Source organism: Mytilus galloprovincialis, chromosome 9 (assembly GCF_965363235.1).
Source record: "Mytilus galloprovincialis chromosome 9, xbMytGall1.hap1.1, whole genome shotgun sequence".
In the NCBI taxonomy this organism is placed as follows: Eukaryota; Metazoa; Mollusca; class Bivalvia; order Mytilida; family Mytilidae; genus Mytilus; species Mytilus galloprovincialis.
Window position 1 is genome coordinate 75,449,822 of NC_134846.1, and position 19,817 is coordinate 75,469,638.

At 29.8% G+C, this 19,817-nt stretch overlaps 1 protein-coding gene across 3 annotated transcripts in view; it reads left to right on the forward strand.

Moving 5' to 3' along the window:
* The window catches only part of LOC143045950 (netrin receptor UNC5C-like), an 82,818-nt gene that overhangs the window by 42,515 nt on the left and 20,486 nt on the right, over window positions 1-19,817 (forward strand). For 2 of the 3 annotated variants that reach the window (XM_076218806.1, XM_076218807.1), the window contains exons 4-8: window positions 4,433-4,628; window positions 6,747-6,914; window positions 10,338-10,499; window positions 15,166-15,219; window positions 18,090-18,122. In XM_076218806.1, the coding sequence (XP_076074921.1) occupies window positions 4,433-4,628; window positions 6,747-6,914; window positions 10,338-10,499; window positions 15,166-15,219; window positions 18,090-18,122 (613 nt within the window). The remainder of the gene's footprint in view (window positions 1-4,432; window positions 4,629-6,746; window positions 6,915-10,337; window positions 10,500-15,165; window positions 15,220-18,089; window positions 18,123-19,817) is intronic. The other variant, XM_076218808.1, reaches the window with a different exon arrangement.

Consider the following 19,817-nt stretch of genomic DNA (forward strand, 5'->3'; position numbering starts at 1 on the left):
TTTCCTTCTATCTATGAAATATTACCTCCTGCAAAATGAGCAGAAAAATAATATAGATGATTAAATTTCATAACTCTATTAAAATTTTATTGTATTAACCCATTTTCTTACCATTTAAAATTTAATGGACCTTCATATAAATTTTCTTTATAAAATAGATATTTGGTTAGATTTATACTATTCATTGATCTATTGTTCATCTTATTTCACAAAAGATTTTTGTTCACATCCCTACGTAATTGCATAATGAAGCATCCATGTAAATATAATGCTTTAGGATAGATGAAAGCATGTAAACTGCAGTTTAACCTGCTAGCTATAAAATGTTAGATCTATATTGAAAGGTCTTCCTACCACCCAGGGATTATATCTAAACTTTCTGATGATTGAGCTTTGTTTGAAATAAAACATATGGAATTTTAACAGTTATTCTGTATTGTAATGTAAAATGCATATCCTTCATAATAAATATGTCAGTTTTGTAATATTCAGAAAAGAGAACCTTCATGGGATATGGTGGGAATAGATTGTAGCCAAACTAAGAAGTATTTTTCTCAGGGCATTGAACCCACATAGTAAATGCGTCAACCGATTTGACATGATACACATTTAAAATCAAACTCTTCCTCTTGCTACTGTATTGAATTCAGATTTTAATAGTACAAATGTATTTAATAATTCATACACCAAGTTATCTTTCTTATTTATATCATTTGTGTGAACAAAAAAAAAGGATGTATGGCTGACTTCTTCCACAGCATGTTTATAGAGTAATATCAGTGTGTGTGTGTTTGTGTGAACTGAATTACACACATGCACAGTATGTGCACTACTTCAACCCTATAAACTCTAACATAAAGTTGCATGGTATAAAGTTTTATTGTTCATTGGTTCCTGGTTTTGTTTTTTTAGAAGTTTTTATTTTTTATTTCCTTTCTATTGGTATGCTGGAATGATAATGGGAAAAAGTTATTTTGTCAGATGGATGAATCACTAGTAACTATAACCATGTCAAACGTAATATTGGGCCCCAGTTCTATGATTGCGAACAAGGGTGTCTTTTGAATGCGTGAAAGTGAACGCTAAGATTAACATATTTACAGTTTAATTTGATAAAGCAGTTTTCCTAAGTGATTTCCTTTAAATTTTTTGTCAAGGGTTCTTGACTTTTTAGCTAAAAATTACCTAAAAACTGATCATATTATTAAATCCCTGAGAACACCTGCGTAAGCTGATAGGAATTCATCTTGCTATAGAGCGTACCTCCGTCTGATATTTTATACCTCTTGTTACTACTCGACTGTAAGTTAACCAACACGCCATCATATAGTGCTGTGTATTTACTAATATTCTACATTTAATAGTACCCTAGCCTTACAAAACAACCTTTAATTATCATACCAACATAAAGGATATCATCTCTGTGCCTGGTCATAATTATAGAGGGGGCTGTCACAGATCTGAGGGTCGGGTGATGAATGAGATTTGTATATTAATTATGTTCTTGATCAATTACAAATCAATTATAATCAATTAATTACATAAGATACTAGTCATTCGTGATCTGACTCAGAAATAGTGGTTTCAGGCTATTGGTACTATTTACATATACTAATCACAGGGTCTGTAATATAAAACTTTTATTATATTGTGATTTCTATACAAAAAACTACAGCAAATTAAAATATTTTTTAGTTTAAGAAAAAAACAAACTTAAAATGATCGATTCTTGTTGGTTACAAGACAACCTGTTACAAGTATCTGATGCATAGTCACGATTGCAACAAGTTTACTATATTTCACCAGAGAGCAAGTTTAGAAATTCCCAAACTGCATTTACTTTTTGCCTCCTCTATTCAAGAAATTATCCACCTTATTTTATGTATTTAAAGACTAGTTATTTTTATGAAGAAAACAAATAATGCAAACCATTAAAGGTACAGATGTTAAATTAGATATGTTTACTCTAGTACAAATTATAAAATTTAAAAAGGGCTTTGTTTGCTTTTTGACAATTTTGACAGGCCATCACCAACCATGTGTAATTATTTGGCTGAAATAGAACAGTCTATTTAATATATTTTCATAGATTATTGTGTTTTATAAAGATTTAAGAATATTAAAAATCTCAAGATGTCTTATGTTGAATCATTTGATATTTCATTGAATAAAATCATTGTAAACTTTAAATGGTAAAAATCTGTAATTTACTTTGGAAAGCTCTTAACTTTATAACTCTTAAAGATTTTTATCAGTTTGAACTAAATAAACCTTTATTTTTTTGGTCTAAAGAAAATGCTTTTCTTTTCAATACTACACAAACATCGGATTGGCAGGCTATGATCAGAACTATGATAAACTTTTCTTATGTAAAAAGACCTTCATGATGAGTCAATTAATTCTACAGGTGATTTTGTAATTGCTGTGATATATCTTGTGTTCTTGTGGCCTTGTCAAAAGTTGGGTTTGTGAAAATTTGTTAATCCTAACATGACAGATTTCCCCCTATTCTTTTTAAATAAAGATGACATACAACAGTCTTTATCATTATAATTGCCTCTAATTATGCAAAAAAATTTTGAACGTATAATTATCCCTATATTTAAAAATACTTGAATGGAATACTTGATTTTTGAAAGTTTGAGTACAAATTTGTGGTGTTTAAAATAAATTGTGATGAATTAACTTGTCATTCCGCTGATAAAAGGGAAATCTTCAACATATTGTTCTCTTTAAAAATCAGAACTTTTTTAATGGTTCTGCTCCGACTTTCTGTTTATGAACAGTTCAACCAACTATTTTAAATGGCTTTATACTTTGAAATTAAAATAATTTCTGTCAGGTGTTCTGGTAAATAAAAAGTCCTGATATCTGATAAGGAATTATTTATGAGATGATAGTTATTTATTTTGAAATCATATTCAATTTTATTGTATGGTTGATTGTCTCGAAAGTTACCTCCCTTAGTAAGTGAATTTGAATTAATTTTTGAAGTAAAAAAATGTGCAATATTGAACATTAAGATGTAGATAAAAGTGAAATTTAAGAATTATGGCATTTACCGAACATAATTAGATGACCTTGAATTTAGGCCTTGTTTATGAGATGACCTTGAATTAAAGCCTTGTTTAATTAGTATAATTAAAATGTGAAGACAAGTGTCAATTTACAGCCATGTCAGTTTCATTCATTACAGCATGACAGAAAAAATGTGATAAAAGTATCATGGTTTACACTTGTATGGATAATTGTTAAAAACAAAGTAGAAGTGTGGCTTTACTAAGATATGAATGGCAGGAACACCCAGAAATTGATCACTATCCGCAATTAAATACCCCGACAAAATTACATGTAAATGACACCCAAACAAATCGGTAAACAAAATCATATGCATTCCATACGCATATGTAATTTCAATGCAATTTTGATAATATAGTTCAGATTTTAAATGCATTATGAGAAGACAATTTGGGTGACCTCCCTTTGTTTTTGGTGCACCCGTCAAAAATATTGTATCTGTTTAAACAAGCAAACAAAAAGACTGGCACAAAATGGTATTCAGCCCTTTCAAGGTTAACTGGCTATATCAGTTTAATCTTAAAATATGGTTCAGATTTTCAGCTGCAATGTTAAAGTTTGTTTAAATTCCCACTAACTCAAATTTCAAATGGTTAAGAAATAAAGCCTCTTATTTCACATAAACAGGGTGAATGAAAATAAAATATATTATCTGTCTTATTGTTTAATTTAATAAAAATGAATGTGAAGTTGAAACTAGATATTTTAGATCTCGTTAAACATAGTTGTTGAAATCCATTAAAAATCATGAATAATGACCAACTATGGTTTGTAACTTAATAGAGAGGGGATATCTGTAAAATGAACAGCATATTATTTATCTAACAACCATAAAGAAATTGAGTGAAGATTTAATTTCTCTGAAGACAGTTTTTAATGGGATTTGTATGGTTCAAGTATACATGATGTACTGTACTAATTATATGTCTAGTAGCACTAATTTTGTCAGTTATTTTAACAAGATTATTAGTTTATCTTATGTTGAGTTGGATCAAACTCAACTTTTATAACACGGGTCACCCTTTATTATGATGGAAAGCATACTGATGTTGTTGAATTTTTTTAGTTGCAAATCCACTAATTTTACACCTCCATATTAGTCCTATGCTAGATTCTGTAATATGAAACCTTTTTTGGTCTTTTTTACCTTAAATTTAATTCAGACCTTGACTATATATAAACAAGGTTACTTACTATACTGGTTCTAGACATATTACAATGCTATTTGCATGCACAGATTATCTGGTCCTTAAGAAGTCAAAAGATGCCATTACATTTATCTGACATCAAATTTTGATAATTACACAATGTCACAAATACAGCAAAAAACATGAATTTAATTGTGTATTTTCAGGTTTTTTGGTTGAAAGATGGCGAAGAACTGGACAAGGAAAAGTTAACCAAGCTGAACTATATTGTGTCTCATGATGGAAACCTTATGATCAGTCAGACAAAACTTACGGATGCTGGGAACTATACATGTGCTGCTAGGAATATAGTCATTAAAAAGAGGACATGCTCTGGATGCTCAGCTACTTTAACTGTATATAGTAAGTAATAGTCTAGTGTCTTCAGATATGTAGTATGATTAAGTTGGATGTAAAATTCTCTGATCTATGTATAGAATGCCTCTGTTAACCTTAAAAAAAACTTTACAATTGATATTTATGTCCATTAATGTAGGAGTTACGTTCCTTACAATAACTTCAAAAGTAAACTTTAAAATTGATATTTGTGTCCATTAATGTAGGAGTTACATTCCTTACAATAACTTCAAAAGTAAATTTAAAATTGATAGTTGTGTCCATTGATGTAGGAGTTATGTCCCTAACAATAACTTCAAAAGTAAACCTTAAAATTGATATTTGTGTCCATTTATGTAGGAGTTATGTCCCTTACAATAAATTCAAAGGTAAACATTATATTTGATATTTGTGTCCATTTATGTAGGAGTTATGTCCCTTACAATAACTTAAAAAAAAAACTTAAATTGATATTTGTGTCAATTTATGTTGGAGTTATGTCCCTTACAATAACTTCAAAAGTGCAAAGATAAATATTTAAGATGATAAGGTACATTAGAATGATCTCCTTTTATTGATGAACTTTTTAATCAAAGATGATTTTTTTGGTTTTGATAATATGCATGCAAAGAATTGATCAATTGCATATTGCCACTAACATAATTGGTGATTTTTCTATCTTGCACATTGTTTGGTCTTGGTTTGATTCCATCAATAAAACAAGCTAGTTAGAATAACACTGCTTGTGTCTTAGTGTTATTCTGGTATTTTGTCGATTTTGAAAGGAAATATGGCTTATATCTCTCTGCTGGAGTTTGTTTAGAAACATAATTTTATTCCAATGTAAACAAAACATTTTTAAAAGTAATAAAAACATTATTACTATATCGTTATATTGAAAACAAGAAGTTATGATAATTTTAACTGATTTTGTAATGTAGAACTTGACACATGCTGATTTGTGATATCAAATCCTTTCCACTTTTACCCTTACCTGAATAAGACTGCTGATTTCAATGATTGATTTTCATTACTAATATTTTGAATTTGATTATAAACTGCTGGGAAAATTCTGATTATAAAATAAAACATAAAGGTTGTTCTATATAAAATCACTTTCGACTTATTTTGTGGGAGTTTTCATATCAATAACCCGATGTGACAAATTTCTTTAAAAATGAAATCGACTAGTTTGAACAATCCTCCTTTAGTTTAGGTGAATTAAGATATTCTGCCTGAGTGATCAAAACGTCTGATCTTTGCATTGACTGCATATACAAATTGTTACGGCTGACAGTCTTTTTGATGATTGATTTTTATCCTATAGTAAATCTATATAATACACAATATTACAGACTATCTATTAAATTTGTATACTGTGATAAAAAGCTTAAAGATCAACTATTAATGTATATGTTAGTTCTTTCAATCTATCAGTGTACAGCCAAAAAAAACTTCTTTTTTTCTGCAAACTGACACATTTTGATTGAGAATGCTATATACAAGACGGTCAGAATTTGGCCATTACTCAATCATACAGCGTATATTAACAAGATGTCATTTTGCTGATCTAAGTATGAAAAATGTAATAATAGCATGACGAATTATGATATATGTAAATTCAATATGTCTGGTTGGAACCTGCTTCTCATGACAATAAATTGGTAGATTGGATTGCTGAAGATTGTGTAATGATATAGTAACTTGGTACATTCTAATAAAAGGGTTACTTTACATTCTACAGTAATTGAACCATAGAGATAAAAGGATGTGAAAGAGAACATCACATTTAAAACTTGTTGGCACACATTAGAAAAAACTTACAACGCCTACATTTATGTCTTGTCGGATTAAAACAGTCATGCTTTTCTATGCATATATTGTTCAATTTCATGATCCTCTTGACAAAGAATGTGGAGGAGAAGGGACACAGAGCCATTTGTTAAATGGACCTAATTTAGCCATTAAATAAAGTATTTTAGATAGGAAATGCAAATATTTTTGTTTTTAATTTTCATTGTACATGTAATTATTATTAAGAGACTTTATGCATTAATAATCAGATATAAAGGTGTGAGTCACATAGTCATATGTCAAAATAACTTGTGTCCATTCAATAGATATTAAAATTGAGACTTGTTTCAGTAAACGGAGGCTGGTCATCCTGGAATCAGTGGTCAGATTGTTCAGTCAAGTGTGGAAAAGGTACAAAGAGGAGGATCAGATCCTGTACAAATCCTTCCCCGTTTTATGGCGGCAGTCATTGTGCTGGTGAAGATAAACAGGAAGAAGACTGTTCTACTCTTTGTCCAGGTAATTATATTGGTACTGAGACATATCCTTGCATCATACAGATAAGTCCTTAAAACATGTCACTCCAGAAATCTATGGTGCTAAATCACAAATCATACTAATATTAAAATCACTTTTAAAAATTAAAGGAATATATAAACATTCAACTCTCCAAATTCTATAGAAAAATAATGTTGAATTTTTTTTCTACAAAGAAAATTGGTTGCAACAGTAAATGTAAATATTTCTGTGAGATTGATGGGACAAAGAAAATCTCCGATAATCAAACAATTTTGAGAATGTTTAAGTTTGTCTGGTCATATATTCCACTATCATAAGATCTTTAGTTCAATCAACAAAAGATCATTCATCCATTTATTTTTTTGGCATTATGACTCATAGAAAATCTTTGATGTTTCAAATTTACTCCCTTTTTCCAAAAGTCATACAAAGTGGTTTGAAATTAGGTACTTCATGTACAAGCCTGTAGAAATAAAGCAGTTGTTGGGATGTAGCAACAAAACTTTTGATTAAGTTTTACATAAAATTACCTCTGTCATCTGAAGTGGATGAACCTCTTTTATTGGGTATCAAAAAGGGGGTTATGGCACGTCTTAGTCAGATGTTTGAAGAAGCAGTATTTTTGATACATATGTATTTTCTTGGCTGTCATATAAAGGCTTGAATAGTTATTTTACTGGGTGGTCATCTTTTCCACTTTTTTTTCTGATATAATTCAAAAAATATGTATGAGTCTAGACGTTTTAAATAAATGGGTGCCTTTTAAATTTAACAAATTGACAGAAAAAAAGAACAAGTAATTTCTGAATGCACAAAGCTTGTAGGCTAATGACCCGGTGTTAACTTTTATGTAAATGCCATGTTTTGGACCAAATGTAATTTTTCAAGAAAAAATATGACAACAGTAAACCTCATAGGTAGTTGTCACTGTTTAACAAAATATGCTTCATCTCACAAAAATTACAATTATTTGGACATTTATTATTAGATAGACAGATGAAGCAAATTTTTTTAATTGCATTTTGTGTTTTAAAAGTATGTGACCTAATTCGTTTAATTTCTTTAAAGTGTCTTGAATTTTTTCTAATTCATCACATGCTTTCTCAGGCAGATCCAATTACTTAAACTAGACATCCATGACTAGGAATAATCAAGCAACCAAATAATTCCATTCTTCGAATCTAATGCAAACAGCAAAATTTTCATACTCCCAAGTTTAGTGTTATAATTAAACAAAACATAGTAACCATTGTTTTGGCTTGAATTTATAATAAAGAGTTGTAAAGATATGGATTGAATGCTTTGTTATCTTCTGGAAGCTTTAAGGATCTGATTGGTTTGGTTCAAGCTGGTTTATCCCCCATTAATTTTACAATGTCTTGTCTTGTTCTGATTTAAATAGTTACTAATGTGTTACACCAGACTTCCTGCATTCTCTTGTCAACCATTTTGATCAACCATTTACACTGAGGGAAAGATTAAAATGATGATTGAATTGCAATTCCAGTGCTGCAAACAATAATCTTTATGTTCGTTACCCTGTGGATTCGTATTGTTTTTTAGTGTGATATCTAGCAATTCTTCAATATTTATTTAAGATAGGACATCATTTTTCATAAACTTATTAATTTTTTTCAGATTAAATCCTTTATTATAGTGATTTATTAGGGTCATTTCCTCTTTTGATCAAATGTTTGCATTAGGAAAAAATTGACGAAATCTTGGAAATCTAGTCATACATGGAAATTAAATGTTTTACTGCTTCTAAAGTCTGTCGCAGCAGTCCTCCCTTTAAAGCTTTTAGTTGACTCATTTATTTAAATCCAGTAAAAGCAATTAATCTTAACTTTATATGACTGGTGCAACCTATTGTGTAATGGAGATAAAAAAGAAAATGAATTATTTTTGCTGTTGGCCACTGTGCATGTGAACACTATAGGTACATGTATCTAGCTGTCTCTGTTCATAGTATTAATATAAAGCCCCATCCTCAACATCTTCATAGTATAAATTTAATAGAAAAACATAGGATATGGAGTTTCCATCCATGTCACAAAATCAGTACATGAACAGCAAAAATCACACCAAAAGCAAAAGAACAGTGCTTATATTGCCTTGTCACAATAGGCCTTCAACACAGCAGAAAAAAAACTCTTCTTACAGCAAGTTTAAGACTACCAACTAGGCACTGGCTAGAGCAAATTTTTTGCACAAATGATTTGGATAGACTTTGTGAGATGTTGCACCACAAAAAAAATGAACATACTTAAAAGTAGCACACATTTAATAAGCCTCATAGTATCAGTGAGTACAAAGCCCCACGAGCAACAGCTTCATAGTACATGCATCAATATAAAGCCCCATCATCAACAGCCTCATAGTATCAATATAAAGCCCGACCACCAACAGCTTCATAATTATATTTTTCCATATTATATTTTATATGCACTTAGTTCACTTTTTCTTCATTTTTTATCGCTGTCATTGAAGATGGGTCCTACAATGGAGGTGAGCGTAATCTGTTGTCATTCTGTTTTTTGTATTCATTTTTTATCTGATTTCTTTCATTGGTGTTTATTAAATGGTCACATATGGTCCATTGTTCTTGTTTGTCATTATATATACTGTCAATATGAAATTGATGGATAAATGTATTATTACAATTGTATATTTATTACGAAAATTGAAAGAAAACCATGAATTCTGACATGAAATAATCAATATGATAGGAGTCCAAAATCTTTTACATAAATTTATTTAAAAGTGTGTCACAACTTTTTCACAAAGTAAGTTTACTTGTACCTCTTAGTTAACCTATTTACTGAACTCATTATTATTTCTTGGCATTTTAAGATGTTTTTTCCTAAGTACTTATAGATGTTTTTGTATGTTTCCTGTCAGTTGAATTAATTTTGTTTAATTTTTCAAATGTCAAGGCACTTGAATATAACTAAATTAAACTTAAACATGTATACAACTTATCATTTATTTAGTCCAGCCTGAAAAAAAACCTACTTAATTAGACAGCTTCTTGTTGGGGTAAAATCTTACAAAAAAAACCAAAGGTCATCAGTTATAATCTGATGGAACAAAAGTTTGGAGAACAAATATTTTTCAAATTTCATAGCTTACGAACCAATTTTTTAAGGCAAATTAAAGTAATAAAAAAATGGTTTGTTTGATGTGTAATGTCAGAACTAATCTGGATTGGAATAAATACCAAAATGGTCTATTGTAAATGTTCTAATGTCAAAATATTCCAGAGAGAGAAAAACTCAAACCGATATATGTAGTATTTCTGTTAATGTACTGTAACTTCAACCTATACAATACCATGTGGCATTTTGATGAAAAATTAAAAAAATATCCTACTAGCATTTTATATTTGTTTGCAGATATCTTAAGTTTGCATTTTATTTTCAGTGCATGGAGGTTGGACTTTGTGGAGTTCATGGTCAACATGTAGTCCAGACTGTCTTCATCATCGTAGAAGGTCATGTGAAAATCCTTCACCTTCAAATGGTGGAGGATACTGTTTTGGCAACGACCTTGACAGTACAAACTGTACAGGAGGAATGTGCAGAGGTAATTTATTTGAACTAATGGACATATATAGCTTTATTTACTTTGGTGGTGGACTCTCAGGTACAGGTTACGTGTTGTCAATCTAGTCATTGTCACATCTCAGTGAATCGTTATCTCTGGAATCTCCTACACATCTCCGTTTATCTATGTTAAGATTTTTTTCTGGCTAGTAAAAGATTGATTGATTGATAGTTGGTTGCTTCTCATCAAGTGGCACATATTTCATGCAGGTTCGGGATGAGAACAAATCAACAATGCATACAATAGGTAGGAACTGTAATTGGCGGGGATGAAAGGCCGAATATGTGGGACTGCAACTGGAAAATTACAGAAAATTGAATAGTTGAAGAATCTTAATGCTTTACTGTTTAGCAATATTAAACATGCTGCTGAATTTAAATTAACTTGAATAGACATTAAATTTTATAATCACTCACTAAAATTACATAAACATTTCCTGATTAATCGTAATTAATAACGTAAAATCAAGACAGAATGAGGAAGTCCTTAGATGTTAATTATTCACATTTTGTAGCTTAAACAGTTCCTTGAAATCATAGCATGTTTACATAAATTCAAGATATTAAAAGTATCCTTGAATTATAAATAGAGTTCTAAAAATATTTTTGCCCTAAAGTATCCATTCATCATATATGACAAAAAAATGTAAACAAGATATGCATAACGTTAGAAGTAATAATGTTTAATAAATGATGATGAGTTCCTCTGATAATATCACATAGTATTAACATGGGTCATTTCATCTCACCATATTAACTGGACCTAGCTTAATTGTTCATCATAACTCTCAAATGATTAGGGCTTTATTTGCCAAGTATAAATCACAGATAATCTATTTTGAATTATCACTTTGATTTTAAATGCCATTACAATTTTCTAACAGATCAAAGATATTTAAAAAAAGAATCATATTTTGAATTTTACACATTAATGATGACTTAGAATTATTTAGAGCACATTTGTTTTGGTCCATTTATCTGATACAAACCTCTCCTGAAAAAGCATCAACTTCATACTTGACTGTTTAAAAACAACTTAATAAATGAATTTCAAGGATACTCTAAAATAGTCCATCAAGCAATTTCTAATGAAATTCCAAACCCAGGTGGCAGCTTAATGCATCTAAAAGTAGATTGGCCCGGGGCTTATAATCCAGACTACCATAAGTGGGTCAATAGAAATTTCAATATATTAAATAATGTATTGGCATTTCTATGTTTGAAGCAGGCTGTGTAGGTTACTAAGGGTCAAATTTGCACCAGATGAAATTAACATTGTGTGACCATACAGGCTAGATAATCATCATTACCACTGTAATGGACATGTTTTATTTATAATATTATACCAAGATAAATTAGCCTCTAGGGTTCCTTGGACTTGATTAAATCCAGGCAATTGTCTTTGACTTCTATTATCAATTGTATGAGAAATATCGTGATCAGGGGTACTATTTCTACTAAATAGTCTGTTGTCATTTCTCCACAATATTAGTGTCTAACTATAATAGCCGACTGAAGCTGCCTTTTGGGGTTTGACGTTCAATTGCTTTTGGAATTGTCAATCATTTTAGAACAAAAAAGTTTGTAAATCATTTTTGGTTACCTTTGCTTCAACTTGAAGCTTTGCATCTTGATGCTTAGACATGTAATTTGTATAAAATACTGACAAAACTGCTTACTGTATGATTGTACTTCTTCAGTTTAAAAAGACATGATTTGACTTCAGATGACCTTCAAACAACCTCAAGCAAAAGGAAAGTAGTAAATGTCATACAAAATACAAGAAATTGAAAGATTGGAAAAGAATGTTATGGTAGTTTTCTGGAATTTTAAAATTTTCTTCCCATAAAGTGTCTATTTTAGACTGCTGTTTGTTTTATTTAATGGAAGCCAGTTCAATAAAATATAACTGAAACATATTAAAGTATAGTATTAGTGACATTTATGTATGTTCAATGGTGGTAATTACTGAAAAAACAGGGTTTTTATCTGCTTCCTTATCACAAACTTCAACTGACCTTTGGTCAGCAGTAAATCTTACCATTATCAATGAATTTTAGACAGTTTTAAGGCAGTAGCATGTTGAAGTACTTCTCATTTGGCTTCTATCTGGAGAAGTTTTATTTTTATATTCAAAACTAGTTAGTGTCACTGTATGTCAAATAGTGCCAGAGTTCTGCTATATTGTTTAGGCAAGAGAAGGAATGTAGAGATTTGGTTAACATTTATCTGTTTTTTATTGACCCTCTGTTTCTGGAAGCATACACAAATTAGTTACTCTGTTTAACCTTCTAATACAATTCAGACTTTCTGCAAATGTGTCATTTTCAGTAGTAAACAGATTCACATATGATTTCCCAAAGCTGCAGACTGTTTCTATCAAAGGAAAATCTCAACATTGAAATAAAATCCCTCTTAATTACCTAACTCAAAGACATACAATTCTTCAGGGATAAATTTGTTTAATGGAAAAGTACAAAAATGCAATATTTTGTCTGATAGTGTCTTTATGAAGATATATATGTAATTGAATTATCCCTATCTCATCTGGCCAAAGGATAAAAGTTGTGTCTTAATCAAAGTGTTATTTGCCAAAGGTAATCTTTATAGAATTAAGAATGCCCTGGTTCCTAAGTAAAGCAGATTGTTCTTTTCAACAACAAGCACTTTACACAATTTATTTTTAATAGTTGGATGAATTTTCATTATAACTTTAATCAAAATTGATAACAAACTTGTGTTTTGGTATTTGGATGGTTTCTTGTGCATGCTGAGCTGTATTTTCCATAACACAGCAAGGTTCTACAGATGGTAACTAGTGTATCTGCCTCCAAACAGTGGGTAACCTCTGATAATCTTGTCATAAACTCTCATAAAGCTGTTGCTGCTGTAGATAACTTTGAAAATTCTTAATTACACAATCATTGCTTTTATAAGATTCCCAGTTTTCCTCTGCAATCAGCTGATTGAAATTGACACCCTATTGATCAAAGGCAATATATTTAACAGGAATTCCTATGCATTGATTGAAAACACTTGAAAATTAAATTTAAAATAGATAAACATGCTATATTTGGCTTTTATTTAATGACGGAGATACATCAAGCTGTAACATATTCTATTTTTGTGGAACGTATTTCAGGATTAAAAAAAGGCTGTGAAGGCAATATTAAATTAACAACTTAAGTAATAAAATTGGATTAAATCACAATTAGGTATCAAACTGTAGATATAAAACATAGCTTACAATTCCCCTCCACAAAAAATTAGTTGAATTTTTTTTTACAAATATGTATTCTTAAATTTTTAAGACACATTTGAAATATTACGGCACTTTGATATTAACATGTATGAGTTTGATCATACTTGTTTTTTATTCCATATTGAGAAGAAATATCTATGACCTAATTGTGATGATTGAGAAAATGAAATTACTAGTTTATTTCATATGATTGATGGTGCTGTCAATATCTCTACCTTTTTCTCCAAGGTGGGTAAATACAAATGATAAACTAACTTATCCAGAGAGGAAATTGACAAAGACAAGTCAATTAATTGTTCAAGCAATTAAATATATTTGATAAATTGGTTTTGGGATTCTGGTAAATAATCAGAAGAATGTTATAGATTTTTGACAGGGAAAAAAGCAAAAAGGTTTTACAAGCGCTGCTAATCGAATTACTACTGGAAGAGAATATACTGAATACATGTTGACTTGAAAGTTTAAAGAAGTGCTGATTTAATTAACTTGCAATTTTAATTCAATATTATCAAACATTTATTTGATTTATACTTCGTAGAGAATTGTTCATAAATTGGTTTAAACTGTTGAAATTGTCACTAGCAAGCAAATGTTGATGTTGCAATTGAAAGTTACGTGTTGAAATGAAAGGGACGTAAAGTGCACATTGACAAATCAATTTCAACTGACAAGGCTCACAAATTGAGCAGAATTGTTGCAAATGATTTTCAAGTAAAACATCGGAAAAAAATTTCATGCTTGAGTATTTAATGAAAATCAACAAATACAGTCAATTAAATTAATAGAGCAACTATAAATAGGCATATATTCAACAAGATTGATAGAAAGACTTGGTAGATTTAGACCTCTAGACTTCTAAAAAGCCTTGAATTGAACATAATTCAATCAGAGTTTCTTAATAAACACCATAAAAGGTTAATGCTTTTTAAAGATGCTTGTAAAATCATTTGAAGAATGAGAAATAGTGCAGACACAAGCAAATGGACTTGTCAATCAATGGGTAACCTCTGATTGTAAGGTGAGGTTAATTACAGCTTCATAGAGTACTTTACCGATCATTGCCATTTCTTATTCTAAACTCAGTTATGACAAGTATGCAGAAAATTACTTAATGGATTCAAAGATTATCTGCAGTTTCAATTCTTTTTGAGAATAAAAAGTTGAAGTTTGAATGGCACCATCTTTTTGTTGTTAGTGAGTGCATTTGATTATAGATTTGTGTTGTTGCAGTGTGTCATCCCTTGTTATGGTACTTCATAATGATCTTGATTGCTTTTCAAGTGTCTGCGGTTTTAATGATTGTTTCATGTGGTTTAAATATCTGTTAGGGCTAGGAAAAATGTACACAGGAGAGATAACTGGGTTGACTGCATTATTATTACAGGAAGGCCAAGGTTACCAGTAGGGTCAAGTACTCTGTCTGACACCAGTGATAGTGGTAAGGGAACTCAGTCCGTATTTTAACAATGCACAACTAGGCATGAAAAATCTAAACTGAAGTGTATAGGAAATTTTGTTCATGAATGTTATTCTTCAAATTTACAGTATATGTCGTGAGCTATTTCCTTCAAATTTAGACATAATTAGTACTACCAAAGTGTGGTGTACTTGCAAAAAGATGTGTGATTAATCATCAATTTTATAACAGCGAAAGTACACTGAATCAAAGTTTAATTCTCCTTAAAAGAGGTTAGGTTTTGAAATATATTTTTGAAGTTTATATTACCCAATAACATTAATGAACAATTTATCTAATTGATTATTTAAGCATGGAGTGAACCTATAATAATAATACAAGTTTTAAACTTTGCTTACTAATTAAAGAAAACGTGCTTCCAATATCCCACCCTCTATTATGTAATATTTGTACTATGATGAAAGTTCAAAGCTTTATTATGATCTAGCAATATCATATTTTTTTTATAAAATATTTGAACTTTATTATTTATAAAATAATTTTGTGACAAATTATTCCATATAGCACATTTTGATAAAAAAAAATGGAACTAGTGAGCCATTTATATATTATAAAGGGAAGAACAGAGTTAATGATTCTCTCCATATGTTGAAATTTAACTAGAACAGGCTATTATTTGAACTTGGAATTATTTTTAATGATGGAATTTGCATAATTTCTTGTGTTTAAAGTTTTTAACAAATTCCATGTTTATTTGGTATTATAATCTTTTTAGCGGTTAATAACACTTTCCATACAATATATTTTGGTTAGATAGTGTTGTGCGCGGCACAGTACATTCTATTGAAAATATACTATTTTCTTTGTAATAGAAAGTGTTGTGCGCAGCACAGAACATTTCAGTACAGAATAAACATGGAATTTATTAAAAATTTCAATAACAAGAAATCAAGCAAATTCCATAATTAAAAATAATTCCAAGTTCAAATAATAGCCTGTTCTAGGTAGAAAGAGTGACACATCTGTTTTACTTTATATCCTTATTCCACTAGAAGAAGTTGTACTAGAACAATCCTTGTATAGTTGTTGGTACCTAACAATGGTATTTATCCAGGCTAATATGATAAAATAAGGCCTCTTGTGTCTGATGACAGTTGCATGTAATTTTCAGTACCATATTCACTTGCATTGTACTATGTATAATCAATATCCTTGATTGCATGTCATAATTAGGATATATAACCACTAACTATCACAGTCACACATATACAGTCTTTATTGTAATTAATGCATTACTAAGTGAACATTATGATGAAGTTATGACATATATATATACTTTGTCATAATCTATTTGTCACATTGTATTAGTCTTACATACTTTGATACTGACCAGAATTCTCCCAGACAAATTTTATTTTGTATATTGATGGTTGTAAATAGAGTATTGTATCATAGCACTGCATTGATTTGTAGAAACGTTTTGCTATGAAACTGTTTCAATGCTGGAGTATTAGACATGGCTGTATGTCGATGTATATTGCAACCAATAAAATACTAATTGGAAATATTAGCATCAAAAGCTTATACTTTCTAAGTTAGAGGTGCTTAAATAAGTAATTATTTTGGGTCATGTTCTGTTAAATTGCAAAAGCAAATGAACTGAATTGAATTTCTTTAGGTATAAATATTTTAATGATAATTAATTAGTGTGCTTTGAATTTTTATCTCCTCATTTGTTTAGAAAAATTGTAATTTTGTGAGATTATATCTACATGCATGGAATCCCCAACATAGAATTGTTTTCATTAATTCTAACTATTATGATTTGAATTTTGTCATTATGAGGTTCATGTGTGGAATAATTGCAGAGTGTAGTCAAAATGTCCATATTCATAGGCTTAAGTTACGTTCAATGAAGGGGCTGAACTCCCATTGAAATAGTTCTGTTTTGTAAATGAATTTTATACAATTTTTCATGCAAGAAAAGTGCATTTCATATCATCTGTTGAAATTTTAACTAGGCTTGATCAATTTTGGAAAGTTGGTGCTTTTCAAAAAGTTTTATACAAAGGATTCTAAATCTTTATTTGAATACATTATTTCATGACAAAGAATAATTCCAAATTCTTGTATCACTGTTGTCAGTAGACCAATGAAAAGTCAATTAAAAATAAGACAAAAATAGTCTGATAATTTACATACTTTGCCTTACAAATATGACCATGTGTTACCTGTATAAGAGAAAAAAATACAGTAATATAATATGAATCAAAATCAATCTTTGCACTGAATTTGCGAATTTAGAAATGATATGTTGAATTTGACAAGAGACACAATAAAGGATAACTTATAACTCTGTTCTATTGTTGTCTTTGTTAGAATTTAATCTTTATTCTATCTCCCGAATCATCTAAATAATAATCTGAATTTGTCTGTGGTTTTACAACTTGATGTAAAGTTTGATAAATAAGGTGTAATGGTTTAACAATGGCTCTGTGAACTACCACCAGCTGAGCAGTGGACAAAAATAACAAAAGTCATATGATTTTCTTGTTATAGTATCATTTTATGAAGACATATTTTCTTAAATGATATTTATCATTTTAAATGTCATCACATAAACTACACAACAACAGGGGAGTGAAAGTCAAGAGTGCATCTATCGTGAAAAGTCTTTGTTAAGATGAGTTGTTTATTTCTACTGATTAGCATAAAATAAAAAGGATATTACAACTTGGTTAAAAGATTCTCTTTTTTATGTTTGCAGATCTGAAAGCGATTATTTGAATAAGATGTATTTAGGTCACCCTATTTTCCTTAAACATTAACCTGCAAAACAAAACGTTATACAACATAGTTTATGTTTAATGTTTGTCTTTGTTTTTTTACAGGGCCAAGAAGAGATGATGGCATGGTTCGACCAGGTAAATTTCTAATCCATTATTTATTTAAACAAATTGAGAACATGCAGCACTTTCTGTGTTCAAATTTTTAATCCATTATTTATTTGAACAAATTGAAAACATGCAGCAGTTTGTGTGTTCAATAATGGTTCTCACATGGAAACAATAAGATGTAAATTCTCAGTAAAGATTTATGTTGAAGATGATGGAATCTACTATATCAAGGAATCACACTCTGTGCATCTTCGGCAAAAAAATGTTTCCACTCCACAAATTTAGGCAGCAGATGCAGAAATTTAATCAAGTCCAGGATTTATAGTAGGGCCATGTGCACCAACACTGGATATTATTTATATGGATTGGCTAGCCAATCAAATTTGGCATTTATAGGTTTGAAATGACAAATCTGGTTTTGTGTAAATTCATGCAGATGGTTTAACTTGTCATTACTATTACAAGGAAACACAGACATTGGTAAAAAGCTAATCCCTAATTATTACAGCCATTCAAAAAATACAGATAAAATCTCTTATGAAAGTGACTGTCTTTTTCAAATATTTCAAGCTAACATAAAAATGTTTGACAGAAGATAATTATTTATGAAATGCCATATTAAAAAACCTGCTTTTTTATGAAGTCATCCGTGTATTGGGCACTGTGCACTTCATGGAGTTAACTTGCATAGCTTGTCACTGAGTCAAGAAAAAAGACGGAAGATGAAATTTGAGAAGATTGTGACTTTTTTCTTCATTAGCTGAAAGGCTGATTTCCTTATAAAGTATTGACCTGTTTGTCATGATGGCCAGGGCAAAGTTTTAATTGAGTTAATGGAAAAGATATCTTGGAAATGTTTATCTTGACATTAGGGTGAAAATTGAAAAGGTGATAAGGGATATTTGAAGTTCATTGGCATTTTATTGTTAAAAAAGTCTTTGCTTCTTTTCAATGTAGGTAATGCCAGTCATTAAGTGGTAGGACTCCTATAAAATCTTATCTGAAAACCTGGAGTGATTTTTGTTCTGGTTTTATAATAAAAGATTTGTTTAGGCTAAGTTTAAAGATATCTTTGTTTCTGATGAAAACAAAAGTAAAGTATGAAATTTGTAAACTGAAATAAAGATAGGTAATACAATGTAAAACTAAGTTATTTAGTTTATTGTTTACCCATTGTTTAATTTTTACAAAGTTTTTATTTGCCTAAGGTTAGATAGTTTAATCATGAACTAACCATTAAAAAGTCTTTCTTATATTTATTTCCTTGATGGATGATTTTGTTTTCCTTTTTACATCTCAAATTATTGAATCACAATTAGCCATACTTTATTAAAAGATATGTCATATAAGATTTTTATTATGATAAAATATTTAACGAATCAACACTAAACTTTTTATAATTTACATAATGACAAAAGACACTGTATTTGAAAAAAGAATCTTGCCTGGAGAGACATCCTTGAATTTCTTTTCTGTTGTTTTAACCTGTCATCATAGATGATTTTATGATCAAAGAGGAACTCCTCCTTTTAAATGTTCGTGGAATACAAATGAAGTCCATTATTTAGGTGTCTACTCTATCTAGATTGATTTGCTTATTTTTAATGGCAGATTTTTTTTAAATGAAGAATTGGACTCTTTCTGATTAACACTTGTAAAATTTAATTTGATTCAATCAATTATTCAGAATTACGTAAAGAAAAATAAAAGTTGTTGTTAAAC